Consider the following 19582-nt stretch of genomic DNA (forward strand, 5'->3'; position numbering starts at 1 on the left):
GCCCTGCGATGACTTGGTGACTTGTCCAGGGTGTACCCCGCCTTTCGCCCGTAGTCAGCTGGGATAGGCTCCAGCTTGCCTGCGACCCTGTAGAGGATAAGTGGCTACAGATAATGGATGGATAGTTGCAGTTGGAACCCAAATTTTGGAGCGTGGTCATAAACAGGGGCTGGAGCTAAGGTCGGGGGGTTTTTTTTTTTTTTTTTTCCAAGAACGGTAAGTCCAATCAAGCTGAACTTTGGTATGCTGCATTTATGTGCTAATCTTCAAGTAAACCTTTGATGATAACTTCATCTCATCATCTCTAGCCACTTTATCCTGTTCTACAGGGTCGCAGGCAAGCTGGAGCCTATCCCAGCTGACTACGGGCGAAAGGCGGTGTACACCCTGGACAAGTCGCCAGGTCATCACAGGGCTGACACATAGACACAGGCAACCATTCATACTCACATTCACACCTACGCTCAATTTAGAGTCACCAGTTAACCTAACCTGCATGTCTTTGGACTGTGGGGGAAACCGGAGCACCCAGAGGAAACCCACGCGGACACGGGGAGAACATGCAAACTCCGCACAGAAAGGCCCTCGCCGGCCACGAGGCTCGAACCCGGACCTTCTTGATGTGAGGCGACAGTGCTAACCACTACACCACCGTGCCGCCCGCTGATGATAACTTCATTACTTAAAAAGCTGTAACTGCCATTGGCCACTTCTATTTCAGCAGACATTTGACGGTGTTCCAGTTGAGCTCTCATCACAAACCACTGCTATATATTCCTGGAATTCTGGGCCTGCCTTTGCAATTTGGTGTCGGAATACTCAAACTCAAGATTTTAAAATCTACTGGAATGTCTAAGCAGTATGGCTGCCACATCAGTTAGTCACATACCTATGATACAGAACTGGTTTGATGGATTTTAACAAAATCCGACAGGCGTGTTGACTGCAAAGTTTTGAGGACATTTGCCAAGATTTGGGAGGGTAACCCATAGGTGGAGTTAAGTTTACATAATTGTTTATCAGCATCAGTATATCTGATTTTGTAAAAACAAGCATATCTCTTGTAAAATCAGGTGTTCGTTGAAATTTCCTTTTTGAACAGATTCATTGAACCAAGCCCCCCCACACGCACACATTTTGAACAATTTGGCCACACCCACTCACATTTATGATAATTTTCATAATATGCTAAACTTATGTTCATTCATGAACATATGTCTAATAAATTGTATACATACAGCTGTGGGGAAAAAAGTTGAAACCGCTTCAATTTTTTCTTAAATCAGCATCTCTGTCTGGCAGCCATTTCATTCCAGTGTCTGTGCTGGAATTCTAACACAAGCGCACCTCATTTTACTTAATGAGGTAATGATTAGGAGATCAACTGAACCAAATCATATTTAACAAGGGAAAGTGTAAAAACCACTGCTGTGGTTGTCACTATCCTCTTGCAATAGGACCAGTTTGGATGGCAAAAACAGTGCTAGTAGTACCTTACATTTACAACCCCGATTCCAAAAAAGTTGGGACAAAGTACAAATTGTAAATAAAAACAGAATGCAATAATTTACAAATCTCAAAAACTGATATTGTATTCACAATAGAACATAGACAACATATCAAATGTCGAAAGTGAGACATTTTGAAATGTCATGCCAAATATTGGCTCATTTGAAATTTCATGACAGCAACACATCTCAAAAAAGTTGGGACAGGGGCAATAAGAGGCTGGAAAAGTTAAAGGTACAAAAAAGGAACAGCTGGAGGACCAAATTGCAACTCATTAGGTCAATTGGCAATAGGTCATTAACATGACTGGGTATAAAAAGAGCATCTTGGAGTGGCAGCGGCTCTCGGAAGTAAAGATGGGAAGAGGATCACCAATCCCCCTAATTCTGCATCCACAAATAGTGGAGCAATATCAGAAAGGAGTTCGACAATGTAAACTTGCAAAGAGTTTGAACATATCATCATCATCATCATCATCATCATCATCTACAGTGCATAATATCATCAAAAGATTCAGAGAATCTGGAAGAATCTCTGTGCGTAAGGGTCAAGGCCGGAAAACCATACTGGGTGCCCGTGATCTTCGGGCCCTTAGACGGCACTGCATCACATACAGGCATGCTTCTGTATTGGAAATCACAAAATGGGCTCAGGAATATTTCCAGAGAACATTATCTGTGAACACAATTCACCATGCCATCCGCCGTTGCCAGCTAAAACTCTATAGTTCAAAGAAGAAGCTGTATCTAAACATGATCCAGAAGTGCAGACGTCTTCTCTGGGCCAAGGCTCATTTAAAATGGACTGTGGCAAAGTGGAAAACTGTTTTGTGGTCAGATGAATCAAAATGTGAAGTTCTTCATGGAAATCAGGGACGCCGTGTCATTCGGACTAAAGAGGAGAAGGACGACCCAAGTTGTTATCAGCGCTCAGTTCAGAAGCCTGCATCTCTGATGGTATGGGGTTGCATTAGTGCGTGTGGCATGGGCAGCTTACATATCTGGAAAGACACCATCAGTGCTGAAAGGTATATCCAGGTTCTAGAGCAACATATGCTCCCATCCAGACGACATCTCTTTCAGGGAAGACCTTGCATTTTCCAACATGACAATGCCAAACCACATACTGCATCAATTACAGCATCATGGCTGCGTAGAAGAAGGGTCCGGGTACTGAACTGGCCAGCCTGCAGTCCAGGTCTTTCACCCATAGAAAACATTTGGCGCATCATAAAACGGAAGATACGACAAAAAAGACCTAAGACAGTTGAGCAACTAGAATCCTACATTAGACAAGAATGGGTTAACATTCCTATCCCTAAACTTGAGCAACTTGTCTCCTCAGTCCCCAGACGTTTACAGACTGTTGTAAAGAGAAAAGGGGATGTCTCACAGTGGTAAACATGACCTTGTCCCAACTTTTTTGAGATGTGGTGTTGTCATGAAATTTAAAATCACCTAATTTTTCTCTTTAAATGATACATTTTCTCAGTTTAAACATTTGATATGTCATCTATGTTCTCTTCTGAATAAAATATGGAATTTTGAAACTTCCACATCATTGCATTCTGTTTTTATTTACAATTTGTACTTTGTCCCAACTTTTTTGGAATCGGGGTTGTAATTTGAATACAAAAATATCTATTCATCATGCCAAAAGAGTAAAAAAGAAAAGTTTTGAATGTGAAAAGAATGATTGATTCAATTCTGGCTTTACTGGCAGAGGGATACAATGAGCGTCAGGTCGTTTCCATCATCAAAATTTCAAAGTCAGCAGTTCATAAGAACAAGGTCAAGCAGCAGACATTGGGGACAACAAAGTTACAGACTGGCAGAGGGTGAAAACGACTCTCCACTGACTGGGATGATCGTCAACTCCTTCAACTGTCACTCAACAACTGTAGGAGGACATCAACTGACCTACAAAAAGAATAGCAAATGGCAGCTAGGGTTAAGTGCATGGCAAGGACGGTTCAAAACGGGCTCCTCTGGGCAGGGTTGAAGTGATGCAAAGCTAGAAGAAGCAAAGAAGAGCCAGGCCAAGGTTTGCTAAAGACCATAAGGATTGGTCTGTAGAGGACTGGAGTAAGGTCGTCATCTCTGAGTTGTTTTCAGATTTTTCCATCACCTGGTCATCTAATGGTTAGACGGAGACCTGGAGAGGCCTACAAGCCACAGTGTCTCGCACCCATTGTGAAATTTGCTGGAGGATTGGTGATGATCTGAAGGTGCTTCAGCAAGGCTGGATTAGGGCAGATTTTTGTTTGTGAAGGACACAAGAATCAAGCCATGTAAAAGGTTATCCTGGATGAAAACTTGCTTCCTTCTGCTCTGACAATGTTCCCAAACTCTGAGGGTTGGGTTTTCCAGCAGGACAATGCTCCATGCCACACAGCCAGGTCAGTCAAGGTGTGGCTGGAGGACCACAAGATCAAGACCCTTTTATGGCCAGCCCAATCTCCAGACCTGAACCCCACCGAAGACCTCTGGAATGTGATCAAGAGGAAGATGGATGGTCTCAAGCCATCAAACAAAGTTGAGCTGATTGAATTTTTGTGCCAGGAGTGGCATAGAGTCATCCAAGAGCAATGTGAAAGACTGGCGGAGAGCATACTAAGACGCATAAAAGCTGTGAATAATTGTCAGGTTTATTCCACCAAATATTGATTTCTGAATGCGTCCTAAGTTCAAACATTAGTATTGTGTTGTTTAAAATTGAATATGGTCTTGATTTCTATGCATTATCCAAGGTTTGAAAACACTTCATCTTTTTTGTTATTTTGACCAGTTGTCATTTTCTGCAGTTAAATGCTCTAAGTGACAATATTTTTGTGGAATTTGGGGGAAATGTTGTCAGTAGTTTATGGAATAAAACAAAAAATGTTCACTTTCCTCAAACACTTAACTCTAAATCGTAAAACCATAGAAACTGAGAATTTTGCAGTGGTCTCTTTTTTTCTAGAGCTGTATGTGTACAGCATTATATTACCCCACAAGGTGGTAACATGACTCTACGAGTTTTGATAAACATGCATAAGAAGATATTTTTATTTATACTGCAGTAAAGACAGGGAGCCACGGAAGGGGTGTTCATTTCAGTGTCCCTGTGACCACCCACATTGCAGAGTTGTGTCAACTTGTTTGGTATGGCAGCTGCTGGCCCAAGTTGTTGAGCAGTACTCTGTTGTTGAGTAGACTAGGGCTGGACTTGCAGTGCAAAGGGTGTTTTGCCTTGGATCCCCAACTGTTGCCTGCAAGCTTCTTGATGATGTTCATTCTTGACTTCACTTTGTCGGTGACCCTCTTCAGGTGTTCACGATATGTGAGCGTGCGATCAAACGCAACCCCAAGGTATCTTGGAAACTCCTTGTTCCTCAACGGCTTGCCGCAGAAGAACACGGCATACAAGAAATCATTGAAAGCCCAATATTGCCATGACGCCATAACAAGTGTATGATGAGTGTCTGACCGCAACTTGTATATAAAATATTACACCCTACACCCCAAATTCAAAAACAAAGAAACAACAATAGTGGTAATTCTTCTATTTCCTCTTATGTTCCACATGACAAAACGATTGGCAAAAATGCAGTATAATACCAGACAAATCAGTTTATGACAAGAAATCAGCAAATGTTTTCATATTGTGGCTTTGAATGAACAGTTTTAATAAATGATCATCTGAAATGCTCATTTATGCAGGTTTGTAGCTTGATGCTTCCATCTTGTGGTGGAATATGATATTGCCCATTGTCTAATATTGAAATGCAATTTGTTTTTGTTTGGTTGAACCTCTAAACTGTCTATCTTACTGGGTGCCTGTTGATGCAAATACTTCGTGTGACACATTAGGATGCCATCTTCAACAAGTGTTTAATCAATTTAGAATAGACTTAAAGGTTCTTTTTAAAAACTGATTCCCCCATGGCACCCCGAAGGTCCTGTCCATTTTGGCACACACCACCGATCTAAACACTGATGCAGGCCGAGTACACACCTTTATGGCAACGGTATTCCCTAAAGGCACTGGTCTCTTTCAGCAGGATAATGCACTCCGCTACACTTCAAAAATCTGCATCCTGTGTGTGTGCGTGTATATATCACACATCACATCACATTATCTCTAGCCGCTTTATCCTTCTACAGGGTCGCAGGCAAGCTGGAGCCTATCCCAGCTGACTACGGGCGAAAGGCGGGGTACACCCTGAACAAGTCGCCAGGTCATCACAGGGCTGACACATAGACACAGACAACCATTCACACTCACATTCACACCTACGCTCAATTTAGAGTCACCAGTTAACCTAACCTGCATGTCTTTGGACTGTGGGGGAAACCGGAGCACCCGGAGGAAACCCACGCGGACACGGGGAGAACATGCAAACTCCACACAGAAAGGCCCTCGCCGGCCACGGGGCTCGAACCCAGACCTTCTTGCTGTGAGGCGACAGCGCTAACCACTACACCACCGTGCCGCCGTGTGTGTGTATATATATATATATATATATATTTTTTTTTTTAACAATTATTTGCCAAAGGCAAAGTGAATAATAACTGAGACGAAGTCGAGGTTATTATTCACTGAGCCTGAGGTGGATAATTTGGTATAAAAACATAAGTGATTTTATTTTAAAAAAAAAATCATATTAAAAAATAATTTATTTCAAACTTCAGAAGCGGCATGCAAATGTCATAACGGTACGGCGCAGACTTGTCACTTATCTACACCGAGTCACATAAAATACTTTTGTTTTAAAATCGCTAAAATAAATCTCAATTCCAGCTTACTTTTGGATAGTTTTAGACCAAACTTCGTAGCATGTTTAGTGCTTTTAGAAACAGCATTTTCTTTCATAATTTGTAATTCTTGCTCACTTAGGGTGACGAAGCGATTGGTAGATGCTCGAGGTGATTAAAGAGAAATAGTCCGAATTTCTGGACCAATCAGCACTCACGTATTTTCTATAATCACATTTTTTTGTGTAATGTTATATATATATATTTTTTTTTTCGCGGTCCAAATCCTGCGCTCTGATTGGCTGGCGAGCGGGTCCATATCCTACGGTACGGACCCCGGTTACGGACCTCTGGCGACTCGCTAGTTCACAACCACAACAAACATCATAGCAATTTTTGTCAGCATTTATCTTTTTTTTTTTTTTTTATAAGATTTATTTATAAGATTATCAAAAATCTTATAAATTTTTGCCAGCATTTCTCAGGAGAATAGCATTAATTTTACAGCATGGATAGCGATAATGACGGTGTTCACAGCGGAAGCGAGTTTTACTCCCCTGAGGAAGAAGAAATAAAAGAAAACATTTCAGGAGAAAGCTAAAAACCTGTAATTTGCTAACGCTGAGCAAAAACATGGCTGAATCCTGAATGACTCCTATTTGTATAAAAAGGGGACGACATAGACGGCAAAATGTAGTTTTTTTCCTGCCATGGAAGTGCACTTGTATACCGAGGAGGAAGCCATTTGCATTATAGCCATGAATGAGGATTCAAAATAGCATTAATTTTATATCATGGATAGTGATAACGACAGTGTTCACAGCGAAAGCGAGTTTTACTACCCTGAGGAAGACGAAATAAAAGAGAACATTTCAGGAGAAAGCTAAAAACCTCTAACTTGCTAACAGTTTGATCTCATTAGTTAATGAGGCCCATTTTGGACCATGTTATCTGAATACATATTACGTTCGGTAAAAACTTTAAACCAGTACAATCTCTTCTTCGAAGTTTCACCAAATGGCTTTATTTATGCAATATAAAGGTCATAATACTGTATAACTGGTCGAGCAAAAACACTGAGCAAAAACATGGCTGACTCCTGAATGACTCCTATTTGTATAAATAGGGGACGACATAGGTGGCAAAATGTAGTTTTTTTTTTTCCTGCCATGGAAGTGCACTTGTATACCGAGGAGGAAGCCATTTGCATTACAGCCGTGAATGAGGATTCAAAATGGCGGCTCGGCTCGGTTTTCCCGTTCGGGCGCTTTCGTTTTCTGTTAGAATTTGGTAAAGAAAAAAATAAATATATTATTTACCAGCTTAAGGTCGGTCTGTATGGTGAAATACTGTGACCTCGGCCCAGAGGGCCTCACTCAGTACTTTCAAGACCTCGGTCACGGTATTTCACCATACGGACCTCCCAGCTGGTAAGTAACATTTTATATATATATATATATATATTTCAATGGTTTTGCTTTATTTGTATTTTTTTCTACATTGTAGAATGATGCTTCTGGAGTCTGTGGAGTGCTATAGAAAAGAATAAATATAGAAAAGGATCAGAAAATTAATAAGTAAATGAATAAAAGTTGAATATGAAAATAAATGTGGAATTAAAAGAATAAGAAAACCATTTTCTTTATTGATTTTGCTATTCTCTACCCCCCCCCCCCCCCCCCCCCCCCCCCCCCCCGCCAAAGAAGAAAAAAAATTTGTTTGTTTGAGTGGCCTAGCTGTCAGTCAACTGGCTTTGGGCGGCCTTTCCTGCCCAGGCTGAGTTGTGAATTCAATAACTTGTCAGTAGTAGTCATTTCAGCAGCTTTTAATCAAAAACTGAAAGCAGTTAAACGAAGTGTCTTTTAATTCATAAAAATAGACAAAACGTTGAATTAGAAGGGGTGTTCATACTTTTGACTGGTATTGTGTATGTATATATAAAATCCATCCTATGGGGAAAAAAGTAGACCCTGCTTCAGTTCTAGGTTTCTATTTATGAGGACCTAAATAACAATTATGGGGTCCTCACTAAATTCAGTATACAAATAAGTAATATCGGGAGGAACGGGGGAAAAAAACCCTCAACAGATTTCAGTATGTGGTCATTTCTTCCCAAAAATTCAACCAACATTCAGAAAAGGTTGGGCACTGATGTTGGCCAAGAAGGCCTGGCATTCAGTTGGTGTTCCAGTTCATCCCGGAGTTCAGTGGGGTTGAGGTCAGGGCTCTCCAAAGGTTCCTCACCAACACCAAAATCGGCAAACAATGTCTTTATGGACGCTGCTTTGTACATGGGGTATTGTCCTAATGGAACAGGTTTGGGTTAGGCATGATAAGGGGTGTTCACACAGCACATATTTGCATTGATGCTGCACCGATGTATTCTGTTGCGATATATCTTACACCGGTGTAAATTTTGTGGAGCGTTCACATGTCACAACTAGAGAGAAGCGTGTTAGCACTGGTGCAGCCCCACTTGCGTTCACACGGCAGTTTTTGCGACCGTGCTATACGATAGTAATAATGCGGAAATGAAATATGTGCATGCGTGAAAATGTACTTCCTTTTCCCGGTTATCATGGCATCACCAAGCGCCGGGAAAACAACGTGGATGAAGACACCAGCGTTGCCAGATACTGCTGACGTTTTCCAGCCTAAAATATGTTCAAATCCGCCAAAATGCACTTATAACCGCCCAATCTGGCAACACTGGAAGACACGCAGTTCTGTTGTTGATATTCGCCATTTTGGAAGCGCAAAATACCAGGATGCAAATTATGCAATGCCCGTATGTAATCAACTCTCCTCACGCGTAGCGAGTCTACCCCTGTAGCGTTCAGACGTCCCATTTTATATCGGTGCTGCCCCGCAAATTAGCATTTACTCCGGAGTAAATTTCTTAAACCACCTCCCGAGCAGGGTTAGATTTGCACCGGTTTAAGCAGTTTTCAGGGGCGACACCGGTATAACTTTGTACCGTGTGAACGCTCTACCGGGGCAGCCCCGGTGCTACACCGCAGTAAAAGTTGCTGTGTGAACACCACTTTAGTTCCAGTGATGGGAAATGATCATGCTACAGCATACAGAGACGTTGTAGACAGTTGTGTGCTTCCAACTTTGTGGCAACAGTTTGAGGAAGCACCATATACAGTGGTGCTTGAAAGTTTGTGAACCCTTTAGAATTTTCTATATTTCTGCATAAATATGACCTAAAACATCATCGGATTTTCACACAAGTCCTAAAGGTAGATAAAGAGAACCCAGTTAAACAAATGAGACAAAAGTATTATACTTGGTCATTTATTTATTGAGGAAAATGATCCAATATTACATATCTGTGAGTGGCAAAAGTATGTGAACCTCTAGGATTAGCAGTTAATTTGAAGGTGAAATTAGAGTCAGGTGTTTTCAATCAATGGGATGACAATCAGGTGTGAGTGAGCACCCTGTTTTATTTAAAGAACAGGGATCTATCAAAGTCTGATCTTCACAACACATGTTTGTGGAAGTGTATCATGGCACGAACAAAGGAGATTTCTGAGGACCTCAGAAAAAGTGTTACTGATGCTCATCAGGCTGGAAAATGTTATAAAACCATCTCTAAAGAGTTTGGACTCCACCAATCCACAGACAGACAGACTGTATACAAATGGAGGAAACTCAAGACCATTGTTACCCTCCCCAGGAGTGGGCGACCAACAAAGATCACTCCAAGAGCAAGGCGTGTAATAGTCGGCGAGGTCACAAAAGACCTCAGGGTAACTTCTAAGCAACTGAAGGCCTCTCTCACATTGGTTAATGTTAATGTTCATGAGTCCACCATCAGGAAAACACTGAACAACAACGGTGTACATGGCAGGGTTGCAAGGAGAAAGCCACTGCTCTCCAAAAAGAACATTGCTGCTTGTCTACAGTCTGCTAAAGATCATGTGGACAAGCCAGAAGGCTATTGGACAAATGTTTTGTGGACGGATGAGACCAAAATAGAACTTTTTGGTTTAAATGAGAAGCATTATGTTTGGAGAAAGGAAAACACTGCATTCCAGCATAAGAACCTTATCCCATCTGTGAAACATGGTGGTGGTAGTATCATGGTTTGGGCCTGTTTTGCTGCATCTGAGCCAGGACGGCTTGCCATCATTGATGGAACAATGAATTCTGAATTATACCAGCGAATTCTAAAGGAAAATGTCAGGACATCTGTCCATGAACTGAACAAGAGAAGGTGGGTCAGGCAGCAAGACAACGACCCTAAGCACACAAGTTGTTCTACCAAAGAATGGTTAAAGAAGAATAAAGTTAATGTATTGGAATGGCCAAGTCAAAGTCCTGACCTTAATCCAATCGAAATGTTTTGGAAGGACCTGAAGCGAGCAGTTCATGTGAGGAAACCCACCAACATCCCAGAGTTGAAGCTGTTCTGTACGGAGGAACGGGCTAAAATTCCTCCAAGCCGGTGTGCAGGACTGATCAACAGCTACCGGAAACGTTTAGTTGCAGTTATTGCTGCACAAGGGGGTCACACCAGATACTGAACGCAAAGGTTCACATACTTTTGCCACTCACAGATATGTAATATTGGATCATTTTCTTCAATAAATAAATGACCCAGTATAATATTTTTGTCTCATTTGTTTAACTGGGTTCTCTTTATCTACTTTTAGGACTTGTGTGAAAATCTGATGATGTTTTAGGTCATATTTATGCAGAAATATAGAAAATTCTAAAGGGTTCACAAACTTTCAAGCACCACTGTATGGGTGTGATGGGCAGGTGTGAAATGAAGTCTCAAGTCTCAACACAAAATACAGTATAACCAATATGACTAAAGCTTATTCTAACTGACACAATAAAGACTACAGGTGTCACATTCATCATTTAATAATCATATTAATAATGTCTACTTTACAGCGGATCTCAACAACGTAAGATTTTCAGCATACAGAACCGCGATGAAGTTGCGGCGGCTGCAGAAAGCTCTGTGCTGTGAGTCCATTTCAAGTCTAATGCTCATTTCAGGGCCAGTGATGACTGACTATTTGTCTGCTTTTCGATATCCAAAATCACCTGAAAATCAAAGTTTCAGTCCTTCAATAAACCAGCAGTGTAGAAATATTTTTAGAAGTTTTCCCCATGTGTGTATATAAAACGGTTATTCCATGAAATCAAATCGTACATGAGCTGATAGCCGACGAGGCGCGTAGCACCGAGTCAGCTATAAGCCGTGTACGACGAGATTGAGTGGAATAACTGTTTTATTCGATCCACATTCATTGAATTTTGAGAAACGGAGCATTTTTATTTTTTGCAAGTTCGATTAATAAAACCTCTAGACAAAACGTCCGACAAAATCATTTCTGCTTAGGATGTAAACAAACCGGCGAAATGACAGTAGCAATTTGTGAAAAATGCGATAATTATAATAATTGAAAAAAGGGATATGTTCTTACCATCAAATACTTTCATTCCATATTTTGTTGCTTTTTTTTTTTTGCGTTTTTTGTTGTTTTCTTCTTTAGGGTTTTTTTGTTGGTTGGCAAACCAACTTAAAGATGGATTACCACCACCGACTGGGCTGGAGTGTGGGACAGGAGATATTGGGGGAGGAAAAAAAAATATTTTAGCTATATTTGTTCTCTTAAAGCTAGACGGCCTGTCGATTTCATAAAATCGGTGAAGTTTAAATCTTTCTGAAATTTGGTCATTGTGAGATGTTTATTTCTGTAATATCTCACAAAATATCAGGCCATTCTGTGGCTGGGAAGTTTTTTAATTTGAGGGGATTCCTGAGCAAATAATGTGCATGAAATCGCTCGTTTCGCGCAGACTGAGGCAGTCCGTGTGCGCATGCGCAGGTTTACCTTGACCGTGCACTGACGGTTTCACCATTTTGCCGCTAAACGAACAGCTGATCACAGCGAGGTGCTCGCTGAGCACTGATACTTATTAGTTTGGTCCTGCGTTTCCTTTCCTTCGCAACTTAACGTCTTTTCTTCTCGCTTTCTGTTACTGTACTCGGTCTTTCACATTTCATTCGCACACTCACGTCCTCCTGTTCTGTCCTGTTTCAAATTTGTATCCCACAATGCCTTGCGTGAACAGGGAAAGCCCACCACGTGATGCATGACATAGTATCTTGAATTGGGTCATGGTGAAGCAGGAAAAAATAGCGGAGAATTTAGGGCCACGTGGCTCTAAATTCATTAATTGTTCTGTTTTAAAAAAAAAATTAATAAAATTGGAAGTCTGTGATTCGAATTCGGTAGCTTTCAGTCCATTAAACAAAAATAATGAGTGTCAGGGAAAATTCTTTTTATGACCTACACTTGAAAAATCTGAAAGGCAGTCTAGCTTTAAAGTGCATATCATGGGTAAATTCAGGAGCGAGATCAATGTAATTCTCCTATTTTATATTAAACTTTGGTCAAATATCCGTCACATTCTGCATTCTCTGCAATTTTTTTTACCTTGCGCAATACCAGAAAAATTCAGTTGAAATCAAGCCATTTGAGGCGAATTGGTCCGCCTCTGAAAAAACTTGGCATTTGGATTTCCCGGCAAACATTGATTTTCGTGACGTCGCGTGCGGGACGCCTCCTTCTGAATCCTACGTCAGCGCTGGTTTGTTTATGAGAAAACGACCTGGTGGTTTTCTGCAAATTTCTTCAACATTATCGCGTAATTATTAAAATGGTTAACAGATGTATCGTAGGAGGGTGTAGCAACACCAATCTTGATGGGATTAGTACTCATCATTTCCCAAAAGACCGGACAATGAGAGAGAAATGGGAGCGCTTGGTCTACACAGGCTGTGCACTGAAACCATGCAAAGCTCGCGCAGCCTGCTGGCGCTTCCGCAGGTGACGTCACGAATCTGGCTCCAGACTCCCTTGGGATTTTTCCAGACGCGTTTTTTTATTTTATTTTTTTCTGCTGTAGACAGATGGCCTTGTGCAAAATTACCCTTCTGGATGAAGGCCAATTTATGCTGACAACGCAGTCCTCGCAGATAGCGTCGCAGACAGTGTCTGCGTAGCCCCCCCACCTTCGCAGACGCTCTGCGCGCACCTCCCAAAAATTGTGACCACCGCAGAAGCCTCGCAGACAGCGCTGCAGACAAGAGGGCTCTGATTGGTCCACTCTACATCCGCTGTACACGCACTTCCGCTTCCCTACTTTCCCGGTTTGGTTTGTTTTCACAACCGGCATTTTTAAAAACACGAGCGAAGATGGAGCAGCACGAAGAGCGGTTGATTGAGGAAGTACGTACATCTATACAACTCCAGTTCTAGTCATTATAAAAAAGAAAGTTCTAGTCATTATAAGTAACCGGAGGATAAACACTCCACTAACCACACCCACCAACTACTCCTAGCGACTTCGCGCCCCCTTGCGTTGTGGCGGTGAATAACATCGCGCACGCCTATTACTCCCCGCTCAACGATAAATTACAACTGTCTGCGAAAAGCTATCTGCGAAAGCCTTGTCGCAAGAGCATGCAGAGGCCTTGAGTGTGTAAAGGGACATTCTTTCATATAAAAAAAAAAAAAACACGAAATTGGTCCAGGATATGCACTTTAAATACTTGATAACAATTTCGGGGGTTTTGTTCTCTACTCACGGTGTATGAGCTGATAGCCTAGTAGTAGAGTAGCCAATCCAAGCGCGCGATTGCTCATATCCAGTGAATGTGGAGATGCATAGACATGCATTTTTTTATTTTTTATTTTTTTTGTTGTGTTAAATAATCTTAGCTTGGTGCAGTTGATATAAAGAAAACATGAGGTATGATGACCTACGGGGGCGTTTTATTAGGATGTTGAACCTTCTAATCATGTTGTGCTTCTCTTACTGCGTACTGTCTTCACGTGCAGTGGACCTACTGGGGATGTCGGCAGCCTGTGAAGCCTTCGAACAGCACAGCCTGAAACAGAACGAGCAGTTCTTGGACATTATACAGGTGATAAGCTGTCTAACAAGTATCTACGACCGTTTGGAGCAGCAGCACAACAACCTTGTGAACGTTCCTCTGTGCGTGGACATGTGTCTCAACTGGTTGCTGAATGTTTATGACACGTAGGTACCATTTCATTTTATTTTGACATGTTTGAACGTCCCTTACAAAAAAGAAGTTTATTCAAGTGCGCGTCTAGTGTACTACTTTTAAACTAAAAATACGAGAGTATGCTTTCAGTTTACTTATCAGAGATATACTTAGTTATACATAAGTATACTTGGCTTGTACTGAAAAGTATATAGAAAAGTCAAAGTATATTAAGCTTATACTTAAACTTTTGATCAAGATGCACATAACGAAAGTGTACTAAAGCAGGGCTTTTCAAAGTGTGGGAGAGTGAGCCCCCCCTCAGAGAGCAAAGAAACAACAGCGCCCCCCCCCCCCCCCCCCCCCTTACAATTTTTGTTGTTGCTATACTTAATGTTCCATTCGTATTTAAAAAAATGGTTGTTGTACACATTTTTATTTTTTTCTTTTACACATTTTAAACATCTGTGCTTTTTTAAACATCTTTTTTTACACATTTTAAACATCTGTGCTTTTTAAAACCTCTTTTTTACACATTTTAAACATTGTGCTTTTTTAAAACCTCTTTTTTACACATTTTAAACATTGTGCTTTTTTAAAAAATCTTTTTTACACATTTTAAACATCTGTGCTTTTTAAAACCTCTTTTTTACACATTTTAAACATCTGTGCTTTTTTAAAACCTCTTTTTTACACATTTTAAACATCTGTGCTTTTTTAAAACCTCTTTTTTACACATTTTAAACATCTGTGCTTTTTGAAAAATCTTTTTTTACACATTTAAAACATATGAGCTATATTAAAACATCTTTTTTTACACATTTTAAACATCTGTGCTTTTTAAAACATCTTTTTTACACATTTTAAACATCTGTGCTTTTTTAAAACCTCTTTTTTACACATTTTAAACATCTGTGCTTTTTTAAAACCTCTTTTTTACACATTTTAAACATCTGTGCTTTTTGAAAAATCTTTTTTTACACATTTAAAACATATGAGCTATATTAAAACATCTTTTTTTACACATTTTAAACATCTGTGCTTTTTAAAACATCTTTTTTACACATTTTAAACATCTGTGCTTTTTAAAACCTTTTTTACACATTTTAAACATCTGTGCTTTTTTAAAAAATCTTTTTTTTACACATTTTAAACATCTGTGCTTTTTGAAAAATCTTTTTTTACACATTTAAAACATATGAGCTATATTAAAACATCTTTTTTACACATTTAAAACATATGAGCTATATTAAAACATCTTTTTTACACATTTAAAACATCTGTGCTTTTTAAAACATCTTTTTTACACATTTTAAACATCTATGCTTTTTTTTTTTTAAATCTTGTTTTACACATTTTAAACATCTCATAGCATCGTTAGCTAGCACCTCTTGGCAGACAACACACTGTGGCAGTGGAGCATCTTCAGATCCAGTCCATGAAAATCCAAACTTTAAATAATCGTGGTCATACTTCCTTCTTTTTTTTTTTGCTTGGCCCAGACTCTGTCTCCTCACTCACTGTAGCTTTAGGTACTAAAAATCGATCCATTCTGTCTCTGGCAAAGGCTAGCTGAAATTCGCTAAATGTCCGCAATAGTAACTTATTCTGGTTTATTTTTCCTCACGTTAATCCCCCCCCCCCCCCCCCCCCAAGAACTCTGGCGCCCCCTAGGGGAGGCGCGCCCCACACTTTGAAAAGCCCTGTACTAAAGTATTAAAATATTTGTGCCTTATGTTTAAGTGTACTCGCCCTGTAGTTGTGCTTATCCTTTTGATAGTAGCCTATAAAATACTACTTCTTTTATTGCCATGTTTTTATACTTTGGCATTGAATACAATGTTGCTTTAAATTTTGAGTTTTAAAGAAAATGAATATGTTCTTAGTCCTGAGTATCTGTTGTTATTTTGTGAATTCTTACCTTTATAACTTTATTGTAATTTAGGGTACAAAACACTTAAGTTGTCTACTGGTAGTGTGCATGAGGTAAGTGTTAGGGCTAGAAAACTAATAGTATACCGAGAAGGGTAATTGCAGTATACTTCAAAACTAAAAAGTGGACAAGACTTATATAATCAGTAACTAATAGTATAGTTCCAGTATGCTATAAAGTACACTTTTATAAACTAAAAAGTGGACTTGAAGTATAAAACAAGTAAAGTCCTAGTATATAGTGGTGCTTGAAAGTTTGTGAACTCTTTAGAATTTTCTATCTTTCTGCCTAAATATGACCGAAAACATCATCAGATTTTCACCCAAGTCCTAAAAGTAGATAAAGAGAACCCAGGTAAACAAATGAGACAAAAATATTATACTTGGTCATTTATTTATTGAAGAAAATGATCCAATATTACATATCTGTGAGTGGCAAAAGTATGTGAACCTCTAGGATTAGCAGTTGATTTGAAGGTGAAATTAGAGTCAGGTGTTTTCAATCAATGGGACGACAATCAGGTGTGAGTGGGCACCCTGTTTTATTTAAAGAACAGGGATCTATCAAAGTCTGATCTTCACAACACGTTTGTGGAAGTGTATCATGGCACGAACAAAGGAGATTTCTGAGGACCTCAGAAAAAGCGTTGTTGTTGCTCATCAGGCTGGAAAAGGTTACAAAAGCATCTCTAAAGAGTTTGGACTCCACCAATCCACAGTCACAGATTGTGTACAAATGGAGGAAATTCAAAACCATTGTTCCCCTCCCCAGGAGTGGTCGACCAACAAAGATCACTCCAAGAGCAAGGCGTGTAATAGTCGGCGAGGTCACAAAGGACCCCAGGGTAACTTCTAAGCAACTGAAGGCCTCTCTCACATTGGCTAATGTTAATGTTCATGAGTCCACCATCAGGAGAACACTGAACAACAATGGTGTGTATGGCAGGGTTGCAAGGAGAAAGCCACTGCTCTCCAAAAAGAACATTACTGCTCGTCTGTAGTTTGCTAAAGATCACGTGGACAAGCCAGAAGGCTATTGGAAAAATGTTTTGTGGACGGATGAGACCAAAATAGAACTTTTTGGTTTAAATGAGAAGCGTTATGTTTGGAGAAAGGAAAACAGTGCATTCCAGCATAAGAACCTTATCCCATCTGTGAAACATGGTGGTGGTAGTATCATGGTTTGGGCCTGTTTTGCTGCATCTGGGCCAGGACGGCTTGCCGTCATTGATGGAACAATGAATTCTGAATTCTACCAGCGAATTCTAAAGGAAAATGTCAGGACATCTGTCCATGAACTGAATCTCAAGAGAAGGTGGGTCATGCAGCAAGACAACGACCCTAAGCACACAAGTCGTTCTACCAAAGAATGGTTAAAGAAGAATAAAGTTAATGTTTTGGAATGGCCAAGTCAAAGTCCTGACCTTAATCCAATGGAAATGTTGTGGAAGGACCTGAAGCGAGCAGTTCATGTGAGGAAACCCACCAACATCCCAGAGTTGAAGCTGTTCTATATGGAGGAATGGGCTAAAATTCCTCCAAGCCAGTGTGCAGGACTGATCAACAGTTACCGGAAACGTTTAGTTGCAGTTATTGCTGCACAAGGGGGTCACACCAGATACTGAAAGCAAAGGTTCACATACTTTTGCCACCCACAGATATGTAATATTGGATCATTTTCCTCAATAAATAAATGACCAAGTATAATATTTTTGTCTCATTTGTTTAACTGGGTTCTCTTTATCTACTTTTAGGACTTGTGTGAAAATCTGATGTTTTAGGGCATATTTGTGCAGAAAGATAGAAAATTCTAAAGGGTTCACAAACTTTCAAGCACCACCGTACACACACAGAAATGCTTGCGGAACCACAGCTGTAACTTGAGTTGGTTACTAAACTGTTATTTCGGAGATTTGAAAGAGACCTAGCAGTACATGAAAACAATTACTGACTCTCAAAATCAAATTTATTTTTTAAACGTGTTCAGTTGAAAATCCCCCTGGCTGAATTGTTCATGTTTTTGTTTCGATTGTATTAATGACTTCTAATTTTATGTCTGTATTGTAAAATTAAAAAAAAAGACTCTAGTCAGCTGTATAGCTTGAGATTGTGACCTCAGTTCATGGTATATCCAGGATATACCATGACTGACTCATGCCATATCCCTTTTTTTTTTTTTTTAAATGATACAAGGCTTAATCAATGGTAGAACTATTTTATGTCACATGAGCCATCCTTGGCCAATCCCTGCACGGGAATTTTCTGATGAGGGATATAACACACTATTATTATTATTATTATTATTTTTTTTGAACAGACTATCAGCAAGAAAAGAAGTACAATAGCTTTCTGTTTTGTTTTGTTTTTTCTTCTACAAAACACTAATTATAAAACTATATTAATATTCCATGGTAAGAATGATTAATGAGTTAACCATATTTGTTCGGGATACCACCAAAAGATTTCAACCAAAAAAAAAAGAAAATGGGTGAATATTTTGTCCTCAAATAAGATTAAATTGGCCTACAATAATGTCATGTCTAAAAGTTTTCACAGATAATGTTAATGCAATGGTAATTAAAAATATTTTTTTTCCTCCTGCATTCAAGCACTTTTATTTTTTTCCACGAACTTGGAATGGTAGAAATATCTTTTTCTTGTCTTATTTAAAACAGGGGTTCTCAACCTTTTCTACTTTAAGGCCCACCTATTCATACTTGTAACGAGTTAGGGCCCGTTAAAAAAGATCCCCAATTATTTTGGCTCATCTGTTCTATTAGAATCTAATAATCTATTGTAAAGTGTATTAACGGGATGCAACATCGCTCCCTGTTACAGATGGGAGTCCAGGAATTAAATAAATGCAGTAAAAACAAACTGTTTTTAATTGTAGGTATTGTATTTAAAACTACGGATGTGCCAGAAGCCAACATAAAGCCATGCATGCAGGGCATTCTCAGTCAAAAGGGATTAATGATCCAAAAGTGGAGTCTGGTCCATTAACACAAGAACTTACTGCCATGTTTGTGTCCAGCAAACAAACAAGTTATCAAAACTAAGAAGTGGATATAGAAACCACTCAGTGGGATTAGATCCTTATACTCTAACAAATGCCGCTTTTCCACTACCAACGCGGCTGAGTTGGGCTGAGCCGTGCCGTGCTGAGTTGGGCTGAGTCGAGCTGAGTGAGGCTGTTGGAGTTGCATTTCGACTACAACCGCGCTGAACTGTGCTGGCTGGAAGTGGGTGGACACATTGGGCGGAGTTAGCGAAAGTGGGTGGACGTCACGTGATGTCGTTAGGCGGCGCAAACAGTGACATCAGTGAGCTTTTAAGCGGTAGTCTCACGACCCGGATAGTA

At 39.9% G+C, this 19582-nt stretch overlaps 1 protein-coding gene across 4 annotated transcripts in view; it reads left to right on the top strand.

Moving 5' to 3' along the window:
* The window catches only part of dmd (dystrophin), a 509910-nt gene that overhangs the window by 360285 nt on the left and 130043 nt on the right, over nt 1-19582 (top strand). For all 4 annotated transcript variants that reach the window (XM_060898614.1, XM_060898611.1, XM_060898612.1 and 1 more), the window contains 2 exons: nt 11157-11231; nt 14120-14321. In XM_060898614.1, the coding sequence (XP_060754597.1) occupies nt 11157-11231; nt 14120-14321 (277 nt within the window). The remainder of the gene's footprint in view (nt 1-11156; nt 11232-14119; nt 14322-19582) is intronic.

The sequence above is a fragment of the Neoarius graeffei genome, chromosome 18 (genome assembly GCF_027579695.1).
Source record: "Neoarius graeffei isolate fNeoGra1 chromosome 18, fNeoGra1.pri, whole genome shotgun sequence".
Classification (NCBI taxonomy): domain Eukaryota; kingdom Metazoa; phylum Chordata; class Actinopteri; order Siluriformes; family Ariidae; genus Neoarius; species Neoarius graeffei.